General features: G+C 40.4%; 1 protein-coding gene across 1 annotated transcript in view; it reads right to left on the bottom strand.

The window, feature by feature from the left end:
* Nucleotides 1-309: 309 nt before the first annotated feature.
* Nucleotides 310-27,211, bottom strand: part of TENM1 (teneurin transmembrane protein 1) — a 760,590-nt gene continuing 733,688 nt past the window's right edge. The window contains exons 29-33 of the mRNA XM_087860146.1: nucleotides 16,270-16,566; nucleotides 10,289-10,676; nucleotides 8,212-9,432; nucleotides 7,297-7,439; nucleotides 310-5,731 (exon numbers count right to left, since the gene is read on the bottom strand). Coding sequence (XP_087716272.1) covers nucleotides 4,973-5,731; nucleotides 7,297-7,439; nucleotides 8,212-9,432; nucleotides 10,289-10,676; nucleotides 16,270-16,566 — 2,808 coding nt within the window. The 3' untranslated portion in view covers nucleotides 310-4,972. The remainder of the gene's footprint in view (nucleotides 5,732-7,296; nucleotides 7,440-8,211; nucleotides 9,433-10,288; nucleotides 10,677-16,269; nucleotides 16,567-27,211) is intronic.

Below are 27,211 nucleotides of genomic sequence, written 5' to 3'. Positions count from 1 at the left end.
TTCCATTGCTCAGAAAGGCATCAACAAGAGAAAGAAACCTTTTTAAAGTAACAGCCTCGAGGCATTTAAACTTGCAACTGCTACTCTTCTTTTTTTATTAAATGGTCATTTGTGTCAGAGATCCTATTTGTACGAAAAATAAAAATGAAGAGACATCTGCTTAGGACTAGTGCCTTTTTGATTTCTGCACCTTCATCTTCAAGATGATGCGGTTTTATTGTTCCCTGTTAGGGAGCTACTTTTCCATTCTCAGGTGACCAAACAGACTCGAGAGTGCAGCCTGGCGCATGAATAAAATGGGAGGCAGTGTTCATTTGCAATTTTATTTTTTAAAAATGAAATATTCAAAGTACTTTTTTCTTTCAAATATCGACACATAATGTTTAACTTTAAGTATTTACAGCATGTTGTTGTGATGATCTTGTAGAAAAATGCATGCTTCTGGCCTGAAAGCCAGAGCAAAATGCAAAAGACCATTTAACTGCAGCCAGAGAACATGAACCGGTACAGTATCCAGTCACTTTTCAGCACAGGAGTGAGAGCAGGAATACAAAATTGGAACCTATTGTTTCCTAGCAACATGGCTCAGGCCATTATAACACAATTTTCAGTATGATTAGAACCTCTAACTGTTGTTATATAGAAACCGAAAATCTTGGCATACACTGTAAACATCTTTACTGTTCATGAGAAAGTAAGCAGCTAAAAAGAATATTTTTCTGACGTAAAGGCTATACTTCTCTTTTTCACCCTCTCTCTTACCGATGCTTTTGCCAGAAGAATAGTAAAGATTTAGACATTGTCATGATTCATACAAGTAAAATATTTTTCAAGGACACAATCTGTATACTAACATTTATTTAAGAGGTTAAAGTCCACCACTAAATCTAAGGAAAGATTTTTAACTGCCAAACACATTTCCTTTGACAAATAATGTAAGATGACAACTGCCAAGACAAAATCCACAGCAAGTTTAACTAACTATTTTCAGTTACTGTTTAGGAAGTAATTTCTTCTTACACACAGTAGTAGGTTTGGTCCTTAATAGCTTTCATATGAAGGACACACTGAAATAACAGTCACTATTTCGTGGTTGAATTCTTTTTTGTTGTTTGTTGTTTTCTGTTTTTTTTTTGTTTTGCTTTTTTGTGGTTTTTTTGTGTTTTTTGTTTTTTGCTTTTTTTAAATGTTTTTTTATGTGTTTCTTTTGTTTTTTTTTTGTTTTGTTTTGTTTTGTTTTTTTCTTTTGCAGAATAAAGAACCTTACAGAAGGCTGTGGAAGAGCAGTCTGAGATCTGAAGTACTAGTCAGGTCAGCTATGTGTATGTGAGTTCCTCCAAGAAAACAAGAATGTTGCATCCAATCTGTAGCCTTCTGTCTTTCCACAAGCTAGAATACACTCCAGTCTCTCCCAAAGTGTCTTTCAATACTTGATTACTGTACTTTTGCTTCCATTACAATTACCCTTACAAGAATGTATCTTTATAAATGTAAAAACTTCTCCCTCTCTCAGGTGATATTACAGTGGGGCCTAGTCTGGTTAAAAATAGATTTTAAAAAAAGTAAAGAAAAGAAAAAAAGAGTAGGAACAACATGATAGAATGCTTGAAACTGTGTCAACAGTTATGAAAAAGAAAAATCTTAGAAAAACTATCATTCAATTTTATACCTCTCTATGTAGTTAGCGTGTGAATTCCAAATTATACATTGTCAAGTTTTTATACATTTGGCTATGTTGTATATATATTATATTATATATATATAGTCTATATATTATAGGTCTTCTAGATAAATTGACAGTGAAGGACACACTTATTTCATACAGTATTTTGCTGGGTTAAAAATAAAACATATGCCTATTTATATGGTGAGTGCTTTGCTAGAAATTAGGATGAAGTGGGCTTTATTTCCCTTTCCTTCAGGAGTCATGCTTCTAATCAATAATGATTAGAATGACAACTAAAAATACATGTATTTAAATGTTTGTTAAACTGCGAACCTTGCAGTTCATTTGGCTCTCTAGACCATAGTGCAAGAGTAAAAACAAAACAAAACGAAACAAAACAGCACAAATAAAATGGGCCTAACTAGGAAAAAGAAACCACCACAGAGTATTCCCTGCCTCCAGCCTAGAACGTTCTTCATGAGAGCCCCAACTAGTGTGCTCTCATTCGAACTTTCTTGAATGGTGCGTGGCTGTGCAGTGTCAGCTGCCTGTGCTCTGGGTATGAGAACTTCATATATTTCTCTTTAAGATGCATTTACTTTCATCAGAAAATGCAAACAAATTGTCCTCTCGTCAAGTTAAACTTCAGAATTACAAATAGATGAAAGCATTCTTTGTATTCAGCTGAACGGTATACCCAATATCTCCACGTTATTAAGAAATGCCAAAATGTTTCTCTTAGATTTACTGTTCATTGGTGCTAACCTTTTGGGTTTTTTCTCTTTCCTCCCAAAAACTTTGGAAGTGGTAAAGAGAATAATAATAGTCGAAGGCAGTATTAAAACCACAGCTGGAAGTGATAAAAAGTGCATTTCCTGAATATAATACAAATATAACTTTAAGAAACTAAAGGCACAAACTAAATAAATATGTATTACAAACTAGAAATGCACAGTTCAAGGTAATTACTATTAAGTAAAAGCTTCAAATATTTTTTTCTAATGGATATTTAAAGCAGTTTGAAAATGATACATCAACAGTGAATTGCAAAAAAGTATAATAATCGCTTAAAATATAAGCAAAATAGACTCTAATATTGACATCTTGGATTAGTGATAAAATACAACATCACATTTATGAATGCACTCTCTATATACAGTTCACAAATAATTTTTCCATTGATTTAAAAGAACATCAGAGGTTCTAGGAACTTAAGGTCCATTTTTAGGCTGGTGTGGAGGTATTCAAACTTTCAACAAGTTTGTCATAATTTTAGAATACGGTCCTGAATAAATATTGTACCACTAACACAGGCCTGATCCAGGGGGAAAAAAACACAGTAATATGATTGTAGTCTGTATCAATAATCTCTTGAGCTGGTGTGCTTCCAATTAAAAAGAGAGAGGAGTTCATCATGAATTCTCTCTCTCTCTGTTTCTCTCGGAATACATGTGTCAGAATGTGTAATCCCAATGTGAAGTTTTTGAAAATGAAATGTTTGAATCCACCCTTCCCTGCTGTCTGCAGGTCCTTGCCTTTCCCTCCTTCTACTTGGTGGAGTAAAAAACCTTAACGGGAGCCTGAATTCTGACTTTGCATATTTTCAAAGAAGACTGTCCTCACAAAGCAAGGCAATGACCCCACACTTCATTTAGGTACTGGCTGGAAAGAATCCAAACTGTAACTTTCCATCATAAATTCTCCTTCCGACATAGCGAATGTGCAGACCCAGGGATGAAAGGTGCTGAAGCTGGCTCAGGGGAATTTTCAGCAGGCCACATCGTGCTGTCGCGTATTTTCATTTGTGGTAACTTACAATTACACAGCGTTTTTACCAACTGTCTCTTTGTCACTGGGCACAAATCTTGCAGCTCCCCAAGGGGCTTCTTTTTACTACAGGATTCATAAAGATTGAGAAACTGCAGCTGATATTACCACTAATCTTGATCTTTTTCCAAAGTTTAACTGATCACGGAACAAAATAACCCTTCCTGGAAAATAGTTCTTTTCCTAGGCAGGACAGATGATTAAATCAAAATGCATGGGTAAAGACAGAGAACTAAAATAACTAACCGTATAAATTATTTTAGTAAAAAACAGTCTGCCTCTCTATGATGAGTTGAAATGTTTTAGATCGGAAAGGGTTCGCTTAATTAAATTTCCTGACTGTGGCTGGGAGATGTTCAATACAGAATTGTACATCGGAAAGATAAATCTAAGTGGGATGAATCAATGTGGCAGCAACTACTGTGATGTTTGGTTTGGTCTTCCCTTGGTACTTTCCTTTCGTTGTAGTACTAGGTCTGTTTTTATAAAGGTTTTGGCTCTTGTGAATTTCTGCAGTAGTAGTCAACGTATTTATCGGTATCCCAGGCATATATGCCTGCTAAAGCCTCTTTTATTTTTATGTACCAGAATCATTTGTAGTAAATTACCTTTTGTGTGCACAAAACCATTGGATTAGTGTATCAATACAGAATCACTAATGTGAAACTATGACCAAAAACACGCCCTATATATGAGAAATTCCTACCCAGGTTAATAAAAGCTATGCTTACAATTTGGTTTAAAAAAAAAGTAGTCAAAACAGGTTATGTGGGAGAAGTTACACTGGCCAGCTGCCTTGGTATCATGTACACACAAGCAAATAGCGGCAGTTCAGTCTGGTTACCATACCCACGGGGAAACGTGGTAGGCAGAACCCAGCCACCACACGCCAAAACACAGCACAACAACATGGCATTTACTTTAACAAGCAAGGAGGAATAATCAGGGAGGAAGGGCGAATGGGTCCTGACTCTGGGAGATGGTGGCCGAGGGCATTTTACACTTCTTTGTAAGTTTCCTATAACGGATCTGGAAAATGTGAAAGGGCTGGCAGTCTTTCGAAATGCAAGGTTCAGAATACTATTGCACCACATTTTCAAATAGCCCACAAGTTCTGCCAACAGTTAAACGTGAAATTTCGTGTCACAATAGAGATAGAGAACCTTGGGTCCTTTATATTTGAACATACGCACGGCTCGATAAATTTAAAGTGGTGCTTTCTGAAAACTTTTTTTTAGCTGTTTTACTTGTGTTATTTTGAATACTGCCACACAAGAACTAAAAATCTCTGTCATTTCTTAAAGAGTTTAAACAAACAATATTAAAATACCATCTTCCGTCACATTGAAAGGCAGTTGGATATGTTTTTCCTCCATATTTACATATACAGAGTTCTGATCTAGAAAACCGATACAATAAACCATTTTGTGTTTTAAAAACAGGCAGTCTTTGGTGACGCAAAGGCAGAAATTTTTTTTGTTACCTCCTGCCTATTTCGCTCTGTCTCATAAAGTGAATATTGTTGGCACTGTCAGAAAGTTCTAAATACTGCTCAACAGACAAAACAAAATACCCATCATAACCTTGTACCCTCCCAGTGCTCAAAAGCTGCTGCTTTTCCCCCTCTGTCCATGCTCGAATACCCTCCTCCCCTTCTTGCAGCCTTCTTTGTTCCTTAGTCCAGGCCTGGGCCACAGCGCGTTGTCTGGCAATCTCCAACACATGGTTCTTTTCCTCTTCGACAGTTGTCCCATACCGGATGTTGAAGCACAGAGCCCCATGCTGGAGCTGGATATCTGCAAACCGTCTAGTCCTCCCATTCAACACAGAAGTCATCTGGGACACAGTGACATTGACACCATTCTCTAGAATCCGCCTCCCCCCAGTGTTACCGATGAGCACCAGATCTTCCTCCAGAGACCCAAGCTTAATGAAGTAGTGAGTGTCCCTCCCCTCTATGGTAAAATGTAGATTTTCCAGGTAATGAGCATTATTGAGAATGGCAGCAAGCCGCCTGCTATCTTCATTCGCTACTCCTATAATATCGGCTGTTACTATGCCATCCTTGATGGCAAATTTTATACCTTTTCCAAAAACAGAAGGAACGGCAGCAAACCTTGGTTGCTTTCCTCCTTCAAGACACCGTCCATCACTGTATCGGGGAGTCATAGGAAGTTGGTCCAAGGAAATGAAATTCCTGAGCTGTTTCTGGAGCTCACACTGAATACCTAGAATAGTCTAGGAAAGAAGAAAGGCACAGTGCAAATGCTTGGTGATTGTGAAAAGCACCTTCTTGCTTTACTGTGCTGGTGAGTGATTTCACAACAAGCCAGATTTGGAATCTCTTCATCAGAGACTTGGCAAAGATAAGACTAACAGGTTACTTGGTCACCTGGCATATACTTCTTGAGGTCTTGGTGAGTTAAACATAAGGAAGTATGTTCAAACTTGGTATCACAGAATCTCAGAGTTAGAAGTCTCTTCAAGTTAAGTGGGTCCAGCTCCCCCCAAAGACATTCCAACTTCACTAATGTAACTGAAACTGACTAGCTGTTGGTTACTGTATGTGGTGTGATACATTAGCCACAGGGAGGAGTAGAGATGGCTTAAGGCATTATTCTTGCTTTTAAACAGATCATGGCCTTCACATAACTACAGCTAATCAGCAAGAACTTCACTGATTTGTTATGGGGGCTTAAAAAAAAACCCTTTTTATTATGGGCATTTTCAAACATACTAGGGAATAAAGAGAAAATAATGAACCTCCAAGTTTCTACAACAAAGCTTCAGCAATTTCAACATTTTGATTAACTTTTTAAAAGGACTTTTAATTATAAAAAGGACTGTTAATTACTTTTTAATTACAAAATTACTTTTACATATTATGTTTTACAAAACACAATAAGCCTATAGTACTTATTTAGATTTGCCTTTCCCTTATAATTTCTTTAAGAGATTTTATTTGAGAGCGAGAGAGCGTGCATGAGTGGGGGTGGAGGGGTGGGAGGGCAAGGGGCAGAGGGAGAGGGAGAAGCAGACTCTCTGCTGAGCAGGGGCTCAATGCAGGGCTCAATCCAGGACCCTGGGATCATGACCTGAGCTGAAGGGAGACGCTTAACCAACTGAGCCACCCAGGCGCCCCTAAATTTTTACACTTACATTTTAAGCCCTCCCATCCAAATTTCAGTTTTATTTTCCTGAAGTAATTTTTTTTTGCAAAGAGACACTCCTCATTTCTTTCAATTGAAAGAAAGTTACTTGTTTTCATTTGAACCTCCTACCCTTGATGAAATTATCTGCTGAACTGTGAATAGTTTGGTATTCCTATTTTCCCAGAGACTTTATCCCTATAGTATTTATTATTTTCACTTCATTGCTCTTTCATACTTTTTGTCAGAATAATTTAATTCTGTTCTTCCTATGCTTTTAATTCACTACGCCTTAAATTATTTCACTGTTGGAAATCTGAAGTTTTTATGTCTGTCAGTGAACAGTTTTCTCTATACAGAATCCATAATTGCCCTTGGCAGCCCGTTCCAGAATTTTAAAAGTTTAGTTCCTCCTGTTTGTCTACCGCAGCAGGTCATCAAATTCCATGTTAGTCTTGTCTTTTCTAAAAGCTCCAATTCCCTGATCCTTTCCTCATGGAAGCTTTTTTCTACCTCCTCATTAATTGTGGACATTTCAGTGAAAAATCAAGACAACTGAAAAATAAGTAAGCAAATACATGTTAATGCCATTTCATGGCGTTGGATGCTCTTCTGTTTTTATGGATAAATAGAGATGGTAAAATTTTTACAAACCTTTCCAGGATCCCACTCTTGAGTTTTTGTCTGAAGCTGCAGAAGCTCATAAGTTAATTCCAAATTTTCTAATTCTGGTTTGGGAAATCCAGGTAGAACATTGTGTAACTGGAAACCAAATAGCTCCAACCAACTTCCAATGTCTGTGAGGCACAAAATATAAAAGAAAAAAAATGATGAAGCCCATACTTTACAGCCTTTGTGGAAAGCTTGAACGATACCTCTCTTGCCTTCAAAATGTTCAGCCAATGGGAAGTTAGGGATAAAACTCCCCGTTCTTTCACCTGCTCTAAAACATATGACCCTTTCTCTACAGGGAAACCTTTTGATTCATGGATAATCACAGAAATAGGTTCAGTTTACAGCACTGAAACTCTTAATGTGGTAATGGTACCGAGGCCACACAGACCCTAATATTAGACTTATTTGATGGAACATAATCCTGAATTTTTCCTTTATGAAATTATTCATATAAGCTTTTTAAAAAAAAGGATTTTATTTATTTATTTGAGAGAGAGAGAGAGCACAAGCAGGGGGAGGGAGAGAGGGAGAGGAGGAAGCAGACTTCCTGCTGACCAGGGAGCCCCGCACAGGGCTCGTTCCCAGGACCCCGAGATCATGACCTGAGGCAGACACTTCACCTACTGAGCCACCGAGGCGCCCCTCGTATAAGCTTTTAAGAGTGAAATCTACGAACAGAAAGCTTAGAAGGAAAGGAAAGGTGTCCTGGGATGCAAAAGCATCATGTTTCACGCCACTTGCACAGTTCTGCTCACTCTAGAAGACTAAGGAAGAGAGTGACTGCACAATAACTTGTGGGCTAACTGGCAGGAAGAGGAAACATATTTACAGAGGCACTGAGATTATGTGATAAACACCATGGAGTTATTTCAAGTGTAGTGTAAAGTTTTATACCTGTGGTATACTTTGCAACATCTTGAATTTTGCCAACTGGGTAGTTATTTTCAAAGGAGTAGAGGTTGAACGGTTTAGGAAGGAAGTTCAACTGTTTCCATATGTGATGATTAGGCGTTGTCCACCTACCAGCAACAACATCATAATCCCTTTGCCCCAGATGCACTAATTTAGTAAGCAAATCATAGAGTCCTCCATGAAAACCAATGATGACCTGAAAGTCAGGGTAAGTGTCATGATAGATATCTCCATAAGGTGTGTATAATATCTCTTTTATCACCTGACCTCGACTGCTGAACACAGCCAGTGGGGTGCCTGTATTATCACAAGCTACATAATATTCTTCACCACTGCTTAGCTCCATGGCAATAAGGTGACCTTGGAGATCATAATACAGGGATGTAATCTCTGAGCTCGTGTGGTTGTACAAATGAGTAACTCTTATGGGGTTGGCAAGGTCCGCATAAAAGAACTGAAGGTGCTGCCCTAGGCTGGACTTACTGGCGACACGTCGCCCAAGCCCATCATAGTAATACTGCACAGTCCAGCCAGAAGCCTTATTGTAGGCTTTCTGCAGCAGACCATTAGAATTATATTCAAATATGTCATTTCCCCTCTGCCTCAGAAAGCCATCTTCATCCATTTTATACTGAATTTCTCCTAGTCTGGTGATGCGGTCTCGGAGGTCATATCGGAGAGGAGTAAGACGAGCACTATTCCCATGGCTTAAGAGGTTGATGTTTCCGTTCAGATCGTAACTATAGCGCCACTGGGTTTTGTCATTTACAGAAACAGTTTGAAGTTGCCCATCAGCATCGTATTCATAGAAGTATCTCGTTATGTTGGCATCTACTCCCACTCTTATATCACATATTACCGTGCGCCCCATATTATCATATTGAATAGTCATCCAGTAGGCAATGGCCTTTAGGATTTCATACTGGACTTCGATAACTTGTCCGTTGGCACTGAAGATCTTGGTGTGCTTCATCACTGTGGTAGTTATGACTTGGTTTAAATCGTAATTAATGACACTGAATTTTCCAAACTGCTCTGTTCTACCGGAAACATCAACATATCGGTACAGATCTATGGGCAAAGGGGTTTCATTGATCACAGCTTGCATGCTGGTGACTCGGAAGTTGTTGTAGCTGTAGTCAAACCGAGCGTTCACCAGCCCTTCTTCGCTGAATCTGAAGATCTGGCGTCCAATAAGAGGTCCTGAGGAATCAAAATAAAAACAATGAGAACAGAGGTAGGTGCGTAATGTGGAGCAATCAGAAAGATCCAGCGTCAGGGTCTTTAGCAGTGGCGCTTTTACATTCAAAATAAGATATCAGAGATGGACCTCTGATACCTCACGCCCGGGCCTATCATCTCATAGATACATACTCTCATAGTTGTGGTCAGTCAATATGAAAAAAATACTGTTTGCTATAATTACAGAATAATTTAATTCTAGGAACTATATAAGTAACAACCCATCCAGTGGCTTGGGGTGATGAAACTGTTATTATAAACATGCTTTCTTGTTATTATCACTCACAAAATTACTTTCAATTTGTTTAACCTGTGCTACAAAGTCAGCAGGTCAGATGTTGACAAAATCCAGCATTAAGGTAACTGACTTCGGGCATTTTATAAGCCCAAAGGATGAAATATATTCAAAAGCCCTGACTTTTGAACGTATTTTGCCTCCACTGAGGCTTATAGAGGAGACACAGGGCTTGAGCTCGTTTCACAGAGGCTCAACTCTTGCAGCTGCATCTCTGGGGAGATCCGGTAGTGAGTTAGGAAGGAGCACACAGCTGGACCAGGTTCTTAGATCTCAACTTTCCTGAGAGCTGAGACAGAGACAGAGAAATGCACAACAGTAGGTTTTGAAGGAATCAGCTTTCACGCAGGCTGTAATAGGTTTTTAATTTTCAATGGAAGACAATTTAATAACTAAAGTGAACCTTTATGGGATTGGATGTCTACAGGTCAGTGCTTCTATTTCACACTGTGGCCAGCAAAAACAGCATAAGAAAATACTGACGGATATGGTTGTACCCATCACCACCCTTTCACAACAAACCTGTTTGCCTATATCTGATTGTGCAAATGAAGCCGTCGTGCATCAGGTGTATTGTCTTAATGACTCCAGAAGACTCTTCATATGTTAATGTGACCTGAGTGGTGTCATAGAGAATCTCAGACAGCCGTGCCTGCTTGGTGTATTTGTATAAAACTCTGCGCCCTGTTCCCAGATGCAGGGTCTGTAGCAGTCGGCCATCTCGACTATAGTCTTGGATGAAAGAAGTGCTACTGTCTGGCGGGGTGTAGATGTTCCGGTAGTAGCCCACTGAAAGCATGGTTTGTAGGCTGTGGCGCACCATACTCGGCATGGTGACTGAGAGCAGACAATCCGATTGGTCGTACTCAAAGATGTAGCGCCGCTGGCTATGTAAGAGAAGCATCACAGACTGAAACGAGACAAAGGCAGAATAGCATAGTACGTACCACTGAAGTTGGGGAGATTAAAGGAGATTAAAGAAACACATGCATCCATTTAGCACAGATTTATTGAGCACTTGCTATGTGCCAGGCACTGAGGTGGACCCTAATGGATATAGTAGTGGGCAGTAATGGTGTCCATCCTCCAAGAGCTTATAGTTTAATGACAAGCAACCAAGCAATTACAATATAGTGTGCTGTGTGTTATGACAGAGGAAGGACAGGGTGCTTATGGCGGCAGAGGAAGAATAGTGAAGCCAGACTTAAGAGGTCAGGAAAGGCTGCCTAGAGAAAGTGACATCCATGTTGAGACCTAAAGGATGACTAAGGCTTGGCCAGGTTTGAAGGCAAGGAGGTGGGGGGAGCAGGGTGGGGAGAGAGTACTCCTGACAGAGGGCACAGCATTGTGAGGGTCTGGATAAGAAAGAGAACATGGATTTTCAGGGAATGAGAGGAATTTTGTGCGGCCAGAGCATGGGTGTTGGGGCTGGGTGGTGAATGGCAAGAGATGAGGCCACTTAAGGAGACTGAAGTTAAACATGTTGGCAGCAGGGAACCACTGAAAGCCAAGTTGAAAGACAGGGTGCTTGCAGAGCTGGGAGAAACAACCAAGTCAGTATTCCAGAATGGATACTGTTTGTGCAGTCACATCCATATGGAGATGGATTGGAGAAGTCTTCCTCAAAAGTTTGTATATAAAATATTATAATTATTCCTTTGCAATTCATGGTTTATTTATTTTTTGACTACAGTTGACATTTTTTTAAAGATTTTATTTTTAAGTACTCTCCACGCCCAACGTGGGGCTCGAACTCACAACCCCGAGATCAAGAGTCGTAACTGAACCGGCCAGGAGCCCCTACAGTTGACATTTTTTGAAAATTTGAGTATACTTGACAAGCAATTCATGTTCTAAACTATGTTAGGGGAACATGCTATTAAAAAGTGGATATGCAAGCCCTTTCTGCCAAACGGATCTGTATTTCAGAAACAGTTAGTTGTTGTGGTGTAATGCCTGGCATGTGATTAGGTATTTCACTGATACTGGTTTACCTTATTTTAACTTTAAATACAAACATAAAAGGAGCACTGTTTTACAGAGGACTCAATCCTATTTCTAACTGAAAAGCATTTAAATCTCCTCTTTTAATAAAAATAAAAAATGCTCACCCCTGGAGACTCTGCTACAACTCTCTAAGGAAACTTTACCCCTCCCTTCTTGAGAATTACCCTATCAAGCAAAAGGATTTAGTTGAGCTTTATTTTCTGACGTTTGTGTTATGAAAACAATAGGTATCTTTTCATTTTCGAAACATAAATTACATAAATATTTATGAATATGAATTACAGAAGCATATATAATGTACACTTCACTCTTCTAAACATGAAATCGTATTCTAGTATTAAATATATTTCTTGGAACCGCATATTCCCCCTTCCCTTCTGAGAATTATTGATTCTGAATCTCATGTCAGTACTGTGAAGTCAAAGTCCGCAGTCATTTGCTCGTTTGTTCCTCCTTTCTGCTTTTGCCCACCAAGTACTCCGCCTTGCGGATAAAAGCTGCGTGCGGAAAGCCTGTCACCTCATCACCTGGGGACAACCTGCAGCTCCGAAACCCCCGATGAACAGAGGCAGGAGACTTGGCATGAGTTCATGAAGGGAGAACCACTTCCTTGACCAAGGCAGAACCAACAGAACCTGGGGGGAGCTGGTGAAAAATGTGTCTGCATTAGCTCTATGCTCAAAGTCAGATTTCTCAGCTCCTTTCCAGTCTCTTCTGTCAGTTTGCCACGGACAAATGACATCTGTCACCTGTGATGCGGGCCAGGGACAATCACCATATGGCTCCCACACATTATCTAGTACCAGCCTGCCTGGGCCATGCCTTTTCCCGTCGCTGTGCGTGCCTTGCCAAACATTTACAGCACATCGCCGTTGTGTTCTCTCCCCCTTCTCATCCCTCGCGCTGCAGTAAACCATTGCCTGACCCCGTCCTAGGTGCTGCTGATGCTGTGCTGTCTCAAAAGCTCCCTGGTCTATTGCAAAGCTTTCTGCCAATGGCAAGAATGTGGATGACGTGATTAGAAATCTCGTGAATGTAACTGTTGTGTTGCCAGAATACCATTTAGCTCTCACTTGGCTGCTTTTTCACTTTGGGTGGGCATTATTATCAGTTTGTTCAAAAACAATGCTTGTGAGTCCATCGCGCCCACAGTGCTGCTACGGCAGGAAAAAGGCCATTTCTTCTGAGTCCAAACAATAGAGTGGGAGACTTTGTATTTTTTTAATGGGTTGTGAGATCCTAAAGGAGATCATTGTAAAGAAGAAAAAAAGAGCAAGCATGTATATTCATTTGAACAATAGAAATGAGCGATGGTAGAAATTTGAAAAGTTAAAGCATGCAAAGAACCACCAGATGGCAGTGTGGGGCCACCTGGAAGCTCAAGGCAACGTGCATTGTATCCCTTCAGGCAGCCTTTGAAAATTTCAGCCCCGAAGAGGCAATTCTGTGTAAATGTATCAGACTAAAGCATCTTATTAAATGATTATAAAATATCTTTAAATGCATTTTAAAAACGAAGTCCTTATGAACGATTTTAGGAAACCGAAAGATTTACATTTACTGTAATACAAAATTTTAGCCCCACAAGTCTTCAAAATATAATTAACTCAGAGAAGTCTCATAAATCAAGATAGAGAATTAATGACCACACAGAGAAAATTTAAGAAACAATAATTGATTTTTTTAATAGCGAAGAGATCATTTAAGCAACCACAGCTATTACCCAAATAATTATTTTTCTCCTAATGGCTACAGACCATTGTGCATGAAAATGATACAGGTAACTTGCACTTGCTCTAGAGGAAGTCACACAATTTCTACAAAATTTCTGCACATTAAAGTGAAATATTTGCTGTTGCTTTTTAATATCTCATGGTATAGGGATGGCAAGCAAATTACAGAGGTATTTTGAGGCATAAAATGAGGTATACATTTTCAAGCTTGAGAATTCTTACTTTAAAATATACTATAAGAGCCAGTCACTTTGTCTTTGCTCTGCCCCAGACATAGTGAAAGAATGTGCCAGCAAAGGCTATGTCAAAGAGAGGACTGAAAAGAGCACAGGAAGACACAGAACCTCATCACCTCACTGCAAAAGTTACATGTAAATTGGATTTTGGTAAATTCGATATTCCTTCCCTTTTTATTTTCCAGAATCACAATTTCAAAAATGATCTAATTTTCTTCTTTTTTCCTTCTTTCGTTTCCCTTCCTCCTTTCCTTCCTTCTGTTCTTTCTTGTTTTAATTTCCCTTCAAGCAGCAGTAAGTAGCATTTGTTAGCGATTGGAAAATAAATGCTATAATGCACTGTGTAAATGGAGAGAAACTAACTTATTTTATGATTAGATGTTCTGGGTGCTTTATATTCAGTTATTTCATTTAATCATCATATCTATTCACTGAATTAGTTATTATTACTGGTAATTATAACATTAATAAAATCAATCTCATGATAGATGATTTTTGGAAAGTAAAGAGCCATTCCACAGTTGTGTGTTTTGCAGGTTCTGAGTTTTGCATAATACAATTATTTAAGTCAAGGGCTACCCCCCCCTTTTTAAATGTAGGCTCCACATCCAGCGTGGAGCCCAACACGGAGGTTGAATTCACAACCCTGAGATCAAGACCCTGAGATCAAGACCCTGAGATCAAGAGTCAGATGCTTAACCGACTGAAGGGCTACCTTTTAATTAGAGAACAAATTAAATGTGAACTCAAGAAAGGGACAAAAGTCAACTAAAAAGCACAAGTGATTCAGCTTGTCTCACTGGTCAGTAAACTAGTCTTTGGAAGTCACTAGGGCTTCTCTTGATACGTGATACACCAGTCACATCTTATTTCTGTCCACTGCAGACACCGGCAGTCTCATACAGTCTTCTTTGTTTTTAAAGAGATTGCCAACTCAGTTTCTGTAACAAAGAGAACTTATGTGAAGTTTCCTTTACAGGATTCTTTGCTCAGGAACGTTTGATGAAATATTCAGCTAATTCAGAAAAGAGAAACAATAAAATTGCTTCTTTGGTGTCACAGAGGCTGCATGAAGGGCTAAAATGTAAGTTTTCAGGGGCGCCTGGGTGGCTCAGTCCTTAAGTGTCTGTCTTCAGCTCAGGGCGTGATCCCAGGGTCCTGGGATCGAGCTCCTCATCCGGCTCCCTCCTCCACTTGGAGCCTGCTTCTTCCTCTCCCACTCCCCCTGCTTGTGTTCCCTCTCTCGCTGGCTGTCTCTCTCTCTGTCAAATAAATAATTTTGTACCGAGTTTAGTACTTTGTGGACATGAGCCATAGGACTTTGCAAATCATTCTTACTACCAAAATTCAAGAGGAAATACCCACTCTGTAAGATTCAGATGTTCCCCGTGTAGAGTGTAGATTATAGATTTGACCTATTTCTTCAGCAGACAAAGGGTGGATATAGCACAGGACTCTCTTCTTTACCCTGGCTCCCTAGTGGAGTTCTGCTTTATCTCCTAGGCATTTCCAACTTGGCAAGTTCCCCAGCAACTGCCTCTGGGAAGTAGTATTTTATAATGACTTACAACCACTGGCACACTTTTTTCCCCAAAAAACATTGGGAAGTGTATCAGAAAGGCCTGACATTATTGGGTGCGAATAGCGAAACTCTGTCACGTGAGCTACGAGCTCCTATGACTTCTGTAAGAACTTCTACGAGTTAAATTGCTCTGATTACCCTTGAATCCTCAAGGGAAAGCATTTTTTCAATTTTCCCAGAAATTAATTCAGGACTGATGAATTTGGTTGAATGGACAGATTTGGGAAATAAGAGACACCATCTTAGGACATCAGAAATTGAGACGGCGGATGGAAATCACTTTCTCTTGTTCTCTGCTACTGATCTGGCCAGAAACCATTTTGCCGTGTTGCGGCTGTTTGACAAATGGTTCTGGGGGTGGGATTAAAATCCTTGTCTATTTCCACCAGACAGGAGCCCATGAGCTCCCGTTACAGGTGCTGCTGGAGATTCATTGTACACACAAAGGACTATTACCAAGCTGCTCTACTGCCACCATTTGCTCAGACTGATTACTTGTGAAAATTAGTCCTCAAATGTATACCTACTAAAACATCACTGATTATCCCAACAAAATTAGAATTACTTATCCTCTAAGAGGCTCTTCTCCAGAGCTGAGATACATTAACACAAAATTTTATAATTTTCTACCTATTTTACCTCAGTATGAGCTTTCATAAATAATAAGGATACCTTTTCAAGAGTGTGAACAAATATGCTCAAATGAGGAGAAAGCTAAGCCATTATCCTGAAAGAGTACCTGGCAGAGTGTGGGGTTGGGGAAAGTTTTTAGCAGAAAAACAGCTTATCCTTATAGATACATTTTGTTGTTGTTACTGCTACAGAGCAGAACAGCCAGAAGAGACTTTTCTCCTGTAGGTCTCCTCACCAAGATTGGTAATTAGGGCCATTTTCAATATTCTCATTCAGAAACTCAAAACCAGTTTATTTTCCCTACAGACTTACCTTTTCTAAGTAGGTATAGCTCCAAATTTTCCCATCAGCCCAAGTTCTTGAAATTATTTTTCCACTCTGGTCATATTCCATTTTTTCATTCCACGTCCCTCTTTGAATAAACGTCACCAATCCTGAAGGTGAATATGTGATGTTCACTTCATTATATCTGCTTACGGGAGACCACAGAATAGGTCTTCCAGTCTGGTCATAAAGAATTCGAAGGGTGAATTTCCGGTGGTCATCGTAGATCTTTCCCGTGCGAGTTATATGATCAAAATCTATGGAGAGCAGGTTTCGGTTATGGGCCTACAAAACAGATAGGAGACACATTTTAAGCGCTGCTTTGGTTCCTCTCATCAAGTGCATTCACAATCACGAAGCCGCCATCTTAAATCCCCCTGGAGCTAAAGACAAAAGAAGATATTGGGGGTGGGAAGGAGGGAAGGTCAGTTATGGGAGGTTTTTAGGCAAAGCACAGTAAACCGGGTATGGTTTTTACACAGATTTAGGTCCTCGCCTTTTACACTGATAAGAGTTTCCAGAGACTTAGAGCCATCCTCCCTTTCTGTTACAGAGCGAGAGACACCCTTACAAATGGAGATTTCCCTTACAAACATAGATGCTTCTTACAAAAGGGTAACTTTTTCTCAGTTTTCAGAGCTTCTCTGTCTGCTGTTTCTTAAAATCAGACCAGGGGTGCCTGCGTGACTCAGTCCATCAAGCGGCCCACTCTTGGTTTTGGCTCAGCTCTTGATCTTGGGGTCATGATGTCGAGGTGGTGGGATCAAGCCCCCTGGGGGGCTCCACGAGCTCTGCGTGGAGCTTGCTGGGGAGTCTCCCTACCCCTTTGCCCCCCCCCCCACCGCGCATGCGCACACATGCGCCTGCACACTCTCAGAAAAAAAAAAGAGCCTAAAATAATCTTTATGTCAAAAAAGGCATATTTTAGGGTGGCAAATTCTGCTCCCCTTCAAACGAAAAAGGAGAGACTTTGAGAAGTGTCAACAGCAATGGCCTGGGAGTCAGGAGCCATTTCATTAGCTGCTTGTGCATCAGTCATTTCTTCTATCAGGGGCTTAGTTTTCTTTTCTTTTCTTTTCTTTTTTTTAAAGATTTTATTTATTCATTCGACAGAGAGAGAGACAGCCAGCGAGAGAGGGAACATAAGCAGGGGGAGTGGGAGAGGAAGAAGCAGGCTCCCAGCAGAAGAGCCTGACGTGGGGGTCGATTCCCGAACACCAGGATCACGCCCTGAGCGGAAGTCAGAGCTTACCGACTGAGCCACCCAGGCGCCCCCAGGGGCTTAATTTTCTTAACTGTGAAATGCGGGTGATATTACCAGTTCATACCACAGAGTTGCGCTAAGAATTAAATAAGATTACATATACAGGTACCTGGTGAAATGTAAAAATAATATTGGTAATTGTTACTTTAAAATATAATGATTATTTTTCTCATTTAGGTTAGACTTTTAAATGGGTCCATGTGTCAGATTCCAAGGTGATTGTGGTTTGGTGTACTAGATCTGTATCTGCGGGAATCGTCAATATGATCCAGAACGGAATTAAACATCTGGCTAATGAGGAAGGGAGAAAAAAAAACATTAGGGCTTGATTACATTAATCATAGTTGAACTAAACTGATTCACTCGCTACTCAGCTAAACTTTATGTTCATTTTTCATTTTTGTGGTCAAGGATCCGTTTAAATATCTGAAAGCTACACACTGTGTCCCCAGAAAAATGCACATAAACACATACATGTACATTATAAATAAAATCTCAAGGGGGCTCTGAAACCCAATTGTGAAACCTCTGGGGGGTCTCAAGAGTCCAATTTTAAAATCTTGGTTCAGAAAGTTTTTTTTAATTGAAAAAAATTTATTTTTATTTTTTAAATTGAGATATAATTGACGTATAACATTATATTAGTTTCAGGTGTACAACGCAATGATTCAATATTTGTATATATTGTGAAATAATCACCACAGTAAGTCTCGTTAACATCCGTCACTACACATAGTTACAATTTTTGTTTCTTGTGATGAGAACTTTTAAGATCTACTCTCTCAGCAACTTTCAAATATACGATACAGTATTATTAACTATAGTCACCCTGCTGCCCATTACATCCCCAGGACGTCTTTATTTCATAACTGGAAGTTTGCACTTTTGACCCCCATCCCCTATTTCCCTAACTGGCCCCACCCCCTGACCCACAACCACCAATCTGTTCTCTGTGTCTGAGTTCAGTCTGTTGTTTTTTTTTTTATTCCACATATAAGCTCCAAACAGATTTTTTTTTTATCTTAGTAGCCAGATAACTGTGAAGGGGAGCAGGATATGCCACCCAAAACGTGCCACTTTGGCATGTGTATTATTTTGAGCTCAAGTCAATCAAGACCCAGCAGGCTCAAGAAAAACTTTCCCCTCTTCCTTAACTACCTAAATAATTTAGATTGGGGGCCTGGCTCAGGAAAAGAGCTATTACCTGAGATTACTTTGTATTTGAATGACCTATCTGTGTGGCAGAACAAACATCTAATCACCAAACATTTGCTCTTATTCTTGTCCTGTGAATTACCCTCCTCCCCTTTGAAGCCCCAGGCCTCTCCCCCATTCCTTAGTTCAGGAGGGTATAAATGCCTCATATTGCCTTGACTGTCTCTGAGCCTCTTGTGTTTTTGTGGAGCCTCCCTAAGTACAAAATTAAATTTGTTCTCCTCTCATCAGTCTCTCTCATGTGAATTTTATTAGACTAACCAAAGAATCCAGAAAGGAAGATGAGAAAAATTTTCCACCCCTGCAACTGCAAAGCCCATATTCTCATTTCAAAGTCCAGTCTTCCCTTGCTCACTTTAGTTTTCAAAATAGTTTCCTCAAACACCACTCTCCATCATAAAACAGATGTTTTTCTGTTGCAGAAAAATTGGAAAATAAAGAAATATAAAAGGAAAAGAACCTGTCATCTCACCCTCCAACCTAATCACTGCTAATACTTGGCTGCATCCCATTCGTCTCCCTTTTACGCATAATCGGTTTATACATTGAAAAAATAAAACTAGGATTGTACTTAAAAGTTCTATGTCCTACTTTTTAGGAATGTTTTATCTTGAGCATTCTTTGTATTATTAAATATTCTTAAAACGTGGATTTTAATGGTTGCACAGTATCTTCTTACATGATAATTATTTATCCTTTCTCCTATTGCTGGAAGTTAGAGTTTTCATTTTCCATTATTCTTTCGTATTTCATATTTTGTTGAACATTTTTGTAAATAAATATTTCCTTAATACAGAACTCAAGAAGTGAAATTACCAAGTGAAGTGATAAGAACATATCAAAGACTCCTGATGGAACATGAGTCATTACTTTATAGCCCCCAAGCTTCTACAAATTTATACCTCCCTGAAGTAGTAGTGGGGGGAGCCCATGTTATTCCATCCTTAGCAACATCAGGTAAGTGTTAGCATTGTTAGTAAACTTTTCTCAATATGAGAGCTGGAAAGTGGTATGTTACTGTGGTTTAAATTTGCATTTATTTAATAACTAGTGAGGTTGAATCTTTTTAAATGTCTATTGGTGATATGTCTCCTGTGAATTGTCTGCTCATGAGGTTTTTTCATTTTTCTATTGGGGTATGGCACTTTGCTTTTAAAAAAATCTCTTCTGGTTCAGTTTCTTCATCAGCCAGCTATAATATTTACCTTTAATTTTGAGCTTCTGCAAAGCAAAAAAAAAGGACCTATCAATTGTTCCATGCCATGAGTTCTATCCCGAAGACTAGAGATTAGATACTGAAATTATCTGAAAGGAAATGCTGTTAGTCTCAGGGGTAGGTTTAATTCAGGGAATAGAGATACACACAAATTGGGCATCGTGACTCTTCAAGCCATCTGTAGCCAATGTGTGCAGTGTTGTAGTGCATAAATAGACAGTAACCTGCTGTTATTACCTAAAAAGTGATAGCGAGGCACATATTTTCTGTCTTTTGATACGCAGGGCTTGGAAACCTCTACGTAACCAGGTGTTCTTTCTTCAACTACCTTTCCTGTGGTTTTATAGCCACATATCTCCAACTGTAATAACGCTCATTTACAATAGCTGTAAAATATCCATGTACTCCCGGAGACGGTTGTAACTGTTACAATTTATGTCATAATGAGAGTTAAAGAGCCAAAGTAACAAGTGATTTCCAGTTCAACTAAATTTGTGGTTTTATTTGTCTGATAGATGAAGTTTACTTCTCCATACCACATTTCTGAATAAAGTCATCGCAGTGGCGCCAGCAGGGAGCACTGTTAGGTGGTCGAGGCAAGCTGGGGAAGACGGCCTAATGCTCTTGCCCTGCTTGTCAGTACGTCGGCAGCCATGCTTCTCTTTTTCTGAATAACGTGCTCTGAAATTCAGATGCTGTTGAAAAACTCTTTTCAAAGGTTCTGAAGGTGTGATACTGTGATTTATAAGAACTGTATATTTGGTCTTGGACCCTGTTCCTGGCACAGAGCTCCTAAAACGCTTGGAATCTCCTGTGATAAGAGTGATTAAGCTGCCTCTTGTTATGTTAATGAGGTGACTTTTGGAAGGCCTTAGAGTAACCTAAGAACTGGGGCTGGTTACCAAGGAAACCAACCACAGGATTAGAGGGTTAGAACTTTAAGTACCTCCCTCCAAACCTCTGGAGGAAGGTGGAGGGGCTGGAGGTTGTATCAATTGCCAATGGCCAATGATGTGATCAATCATTCCTAAGTAATGAAACATCCATAAAAACCCTAACGACAGGCCGGAGAGCTTCGGGGTTGGTGCGTAAGTGGAGATGCTGGGAGAGTGGAGCATCCGGACAGCATGGAAAGTCCTCGCCCTTTCCCCATAGCACACCTTCTGTATCGCTTCCTTCCGGTTCTTCTGGAGTCACAGCCTTTTGTAATAAATTGGTAATCTCGTAAGCAAAATGTTTCTCACTTCTGTGAGCCGCTCTAGCAAATTAATCAAACCCAAGAAAAGGGTTGTGGGAGCCTCTGATTTACAGCCAGTCCATCAGAGGCTCTGGTAACAGCTTGGACTTGGTGACTGGCATCTGAAGTAGTGGGCAGGAGGCAGTTTTGTAGGACTGAACCCGTAACCCACGGAATCGGATGCTATTTCTTGGTAAATAGGGTCAGAATTGAACTGAATTGTAGGACAGCCAGCTGGTGTCCTGAGAATTGCTTGTTGGTGTGGGGAACTCCACCTCCCACATTGACATTGGGTCCAGAAACCCAAGAGAGAAGGTACTGTAAAGTTTGGCTAAGAGCTGAGAAAGGGTGTGAAGGAATAGAAAATGTCACAGAGTCCCCCTGAGTCTCCTGTGGAAACTGCCTGTGAGAAGGCTGGGAAGGAGTATGCTTGTCCAGGTGGGCTCTCCCATTCTCATCCTTGAGTGCTTATGTGCTCCAGCCCTTACGGCAGGAATCCAAAATTAAGCTGATTGCCTATGATTGTTGGGGTCATAAGCAAGGTTGGGAAAGCTTCACATTCATACAAACACTAGTTTGCCTGAAACACAATAATCGCCTTTGACCTAAGTGTGGGCCATCCGTCTTTATTTCCACTTGCATGGGAGCAGAATTGGCCACCCCAAAATATGCCTCTTTGGCCTAAGGGTTATTTTAGGCCCATTACTTTTAAGAAACAGCCACAGGAGAAGCTCTTAAAAAACTGTTAAGTTACCCATTTGCATTTATAAGGGGGAATTTCCATTTGTAAGGGTGTCTCTCTGTACCAGAAAGTGGGGAGTGACTAAATCTGTAGGCGCTCTTAGCAATGGAGAAGGTGAGGATTTAAAAGTGCGCAGCAACAACCGCACCCTTGTTTATTGTCACTTTCCTGGTAACCTACCATAATTGACTCCCCACCTCCAACATCTTTTGTCTTTAGCTGGAGATGTTACTTAAGGTATTGGCTTTAGCTATTTGGGGATCTGCTCAGTTTTCCTGGGTCTCTCATGTACATAGGAGGTATACGTGTTATTAAACTTATGCTTGTTTTTCTCCTCTTAATCTGTATTTATGTCAGTTTAATTATTATACCAGCCAAAGAACTTAGAAGGGTAGAAGCAAATTGTTTTTCTCCCCAACACACTTTTCCTCCAAACAGTCTACACCAATTCTTGTGCTGGAAAAGAGGGGGCAAAGAAAAGGGTGAAATTTGGGAATAGCCCCAAGTTAAAAGGGGTCTCTTTGGACAGGTTGCACACTGAACGAGACCTCTGAGTTTGGCAACTGATGAGCCATACGTATGTTGGGGTAAGAAAGCCGGACTTGGTAAAAAATTTTCATAGGGGAAGAAGTATCTATGCTTGAATTCATCCTTTGGTTTCCCTTATATTTTTTTCAGCTTTGCTAAGGAGAAGTAAGGAGAAGGGCTTGCTTTTTGATCATACTTAGACCAGAAAGGAAAGAGGGAAGTGAGTGCCCTAGGGAGCCACGGGTTGTGTTTCTAGCAGAAATCAAAGTACTTAGAAAGGGTGGATACAGGCAGAAGCTCCAAAGAAGTGTCTTTTGTCTCCACTCAGAGCCTCTTCTCGCTCCTTACTAGGAATTTGTGTTTTAATTGCTTAAGAGAAAGTCCTTTCAACCCTTCCAATTCAAGACTCATTCAATTCGTGGGATAAAGATATATTAAGTTGCTTGGTGATATTTGACTGTCTCTGGCAGTTTGCTATGGTTCAACTGAATATATTTTATATATCTTATTATTATATAAATGTATAATTATATCTATAAAAAACACATACACAAAATATGTTGAACTCAAGTAAGCTATGATTATGGCAGTTGATTTCTTTTTTTTTAAAGATTCATTTATTTATTTTAGACAGAGAGAGAGTGCTCGAGCCAGGGGAGGGTGGGTGGGCAGGGCCAGAGGGAGAGAGAAAATCCTTAATCCTCAAGCAGACTCCCCACTGAATGTGGAGGCCGACTTGGGGCTCGATCCCAGGACCCTGAGATCATGACCTGAGCTGAAATCAAGAGCTGGCCGCCTAACCAACCAAGCCACCCAGGCACCCCATGATTTCTTCTACAAAGAGAGAAGGCTAAATTTTCAAGGATGCTATCTAGCATTTCAGCTCACAGTGCAACTGACTTAACCTGTTAACTTCTGCTGAAAAAGTCAGAAGGTGAATAAGTGAGATGGGCCAAATAATCACATCACAGTTTGGGAGATCCATTGTATTTAATTGCCACGAATTTATGAGAATGGATAGAAAAGTCACAATCGATTTTAAATTAGTACATGCTACTCTACACTCACTGGTTTTAAGGTAATTAGTACTTGATTTTTAGAATTCAATCAGTACAATGCTACAGATTTATTTTTTATTGATAATTGTTAGGCTGACAATCAAAACCGTACTTATTTCACAGATTTGCCTATAAATGAACAGGGCATGTATTTCATGTTAGCATCAGCGGCTACTACCCCATCTGGAATTTCCTTTCACCTCTTTTTTCTTTTTTACTCCCAAAACACTCTCCTTACCTTGCTGGCCCACAAAATCTTAGTGCCAGTAGGGATCTTGGGACATGGGCTATTGAGTTGACAGCCTGGGTTCAAATCCTGCTATCACCACATACTATCTGTGTGTGACCTCTGTGCTGCTTTCTTTCTTTTCTTTCTTTCTTTCTTCTTCCTTCCTTCCTTCCTTCCTTCCTTCCTTCCTTCCTTCCTTCCTTTCTTTTTTTCTTTTTCTTTCTTTCTCCCTTTTTCTTTTAGAGAGAGAAGGGGTTGCAGAGGGAGAGGGAGAGAGAGAGAATCTTAAGCAGGCTCCATGCCTAGAGCTGAGCCCAGTGCAGGGCTTGACATGGGGCTTGATCTAACAACCCTGAGGTCATGACCTGAGCTGAAACCAAGAGTCGGACGCTTAACCGTCTGAGCCACCCAGGCGCCCTGTCTCTGTGCCTGTTTTTTAATCTGCAAAATGAGAATGATAATGATAGAACCCACCTGTTAAAGTGTTAAGAGTACTAAATGAGTTAGTATATGGCATTACACATAGTAAGACCTCAGTGAATGTCAGCTTCTCTAATTACGATCAGTTGTGAAAATGCTACTAACGATAGAGATTGCACAGCCCATATCCCTCATTTCATAGATGGGAAAAGTGGTGCAAAATTATGGGCATACCAGTTCTTCCTCAAAGTCTTGTTCATTCCACTCTCCTAACTTCTGCCACGTCATTTAACCTGGATGCTTTTTGCATTATATTAATTCGCTCTTGTTTACTTTCTTGTTGGTGAAATCATTTGTGTAACCATACAACAGACATGAAATTTTTTATACCAAATCATTATTGTTTATATGCATGTAGAACAGTATGTGAAATAATACTTTCTTCCTAGTTATCTTAGTGGAATTGACTCAAGATTAACAAATAGAGTAGCTTCTATGATTTGAAGGCCCCAAGAATCCCCTGACCCCAAAAAACCAACTCTGCCCAGTTGCCTGGGTGCCTGAAATCTCCTGCCTCCATGTGACTCCTTAGCGGTAGATGCACTGTTACTTGGGACTGAGAACCACACATACATTTTTCAAATAGATTCATCTATCTGCAAGCAGCCTCCTTATCTAAATTTTCACAAAATAAATCCCTCCAGCACACCTGGGGAGAAGGAAGTTGAAATAGCGTGAAGCAAATGTGAACTCCAACTCTGAGCAGCCTGCAGCTGAGTGCCCTGTCAGCAAAGGCCTTTTCTGAGAATGGAGGGAGATGCTGGAACCCTCTTGGCTGCCTCCCAAATTCCCCATCATTTGTCAGCCTGGGACCCTGTGTTGCATCTGGGCTTGTTTGCCCTTTCAGAGCTCCGATCACGTATGAACATGTTGCACTGAAAAACCAATCTACCCCGTTCTCAGTTGTCTTTGAGTGGAGAGGAGACCAAAATCAATTGTGAGGGTTTTAGATTAGTCTTTGCTTCATTTTGCTTGTAAACACATAATCATCTTACATGATTTTATGACTTTGGTTTGAAGTGCAAAGCTTCCTGGATTTTTTTTTTCTTTTCAAAAAGGAGGCTGCAGAGCAGGGGCTTTTGCTGTAACCTCACATCTCAGCCTGTGAAACCTTGTGAAGAGCTCTGGGATCCAGCACTGGGATACGGCTCCTAGAACGGCGTTGTTATCCGTGGAGGTGGCAAGGTGCAAGCTGGGTGAAGTTGCTAACCCGGTTTGCTGTGGGTGAATGTCCAATTCTTTTACAATGGCTTCCACTGTGATCTGATCTCTAATTTCTCCATTGTCCAGGGAAATGCATTTATGCCACAGATCAGATACATGGATTGGATGTAAAAGTACTTTGTAAGGAAGATGATTCAAACACACCTCAGGCTGGGGGGAAATGGATTTTTAAAATAAAGGAAATCTCAGGATGTTAGTGTGATTTATTTCACTTAATGGAGCTGGTGCAGGATGGCCCAGAGGCAACAAATCCCCGGCCTGCCCAGGCTGAGCAGGATATCACGTTTTTCAGCAGTCTGCCTTGCTCACCTTGAAGGGGACCCTGACTTTGTATGCAAAAACCCCTCCAGTCATTGGACAAGAGCAACACCTGTTGCTTTATCTTCAGGAGAAGTCTATCCTTTTCTGCATTTTCTTTGAGCTAGAAGGTCTAGGGTGGACGTGATAGGTAGCTTTTTGGAATGCCCATCATCTTACCCAGTGCGCCTTTAAATGAACCTGTCATTTAGTGCCTGAACAATTAGTGTTTTATGACCTGCTGCTCAAGCACATTTAAAAATCACAATTACACCTTTGTTTGGTTTTTCAAAGAGGAGTCCTATTTCCTATGGTACAGCAGGGGTTTCTGTGCTGTGTGACTATCTGGACCTGGGATTCAGTCTCAAGAGCTCTGGGACCCCCACTTGCCTTTCCTCTGAAATGACTGCTCCACCAGGAGAAATAAATGATTCAGCCCAAGGCCTTGAGGTACTTGAGGGCAACGGAGAGGCTTATTCTTTACATGTGTGCTTACGAATGGGTCACTGTCTATCTGGCCCAGGAAGAGAGAATGTTACATCTCGTGCTACCTGCTTGCCCCTTGAAAAGCTACCAGAAATTGAAGGGGCACCATCTCTGAAATAATAAGCTTAGCAGGGGCAGAGAATTTTGCCTTGTCAACACTGGATTCACACTTATGTTAGGGGAGTTTATTGCTTCCACTAAATTAGATTTGCCTAATCTGGGGAAACTGAGGCAGCAGTATAAACAAAAATGCATAAGGATGGGGAGAGAAGGTAAGAATTAGCCAGTTAAACAGCTTCCCTTCCCCGGCCTCTTCCACACTTCCCCTGCCTGGAGGCCAGCCAGTTGTCCTGTACCACCCACACTTGCCAGTACATTAGAGTCGATTATTTGTCTCTTTTTGTCAGCATTGAAATGAGGAGTCAGGCCCTGCCAAGGCGGCTCCACTGAGTGGGGCAATGATTTATAGATTAATTATTTTAAGGAACAAGGCAGCACAGCATGATGTAGTGGAAAGAGTGCTGCACTGGGTGAAGACCTGCATTTTAGTGCTGGCTCTGATCCTTAATAGCTGTTTGACTTTGGGCAAATCACTTAACCTCTCTGGGCCTTAGTCTCCTTATCCGTAAATTGGGAATAACGACAATTGACAGTTGTGGTGATCAAATAAAATCCTGGTTACGAAAGCATTTTGTTAACTCTACAGCACAAGACATAGGTAAAGGATTGCTGTCAGGTTTCTAGGGACATGCATGGTGACACCACGCAGCTTAGACGGGGCTCCATTCTGTTGCAGGACCTCAGGAAGTGCCCTGGAAGTCACATAGAAGAGAAGGTCCTGAATTTGTTGTCCTTATAAGTGGTTCCACAAATCTGCTCAACTATACCACAGGAAAGGAAATGGGTCAATTATAAATAGAATTAACTAAATAACACTTCTTGCCTTACACTAAA

This window comes from Ursus americanus, chromosome X (assembly GCF_024610735.1).
Source record: "Ursus americanus isolate L20-20 chromosome X, mUrsAme1.1.p, whole genome shotgun sequence".
Taxonomy (NCBI): Eukaryota; Metazoa; Chordata; class Mammalia; order Carnivora; family Ursidae; genus Ursus; species Ursus americanus.
The sequence above is the reverse complement of the archived record's forward strand: the minus strand, read 5'-3'. Positions and strand labels throughout refer to the sequence as shown.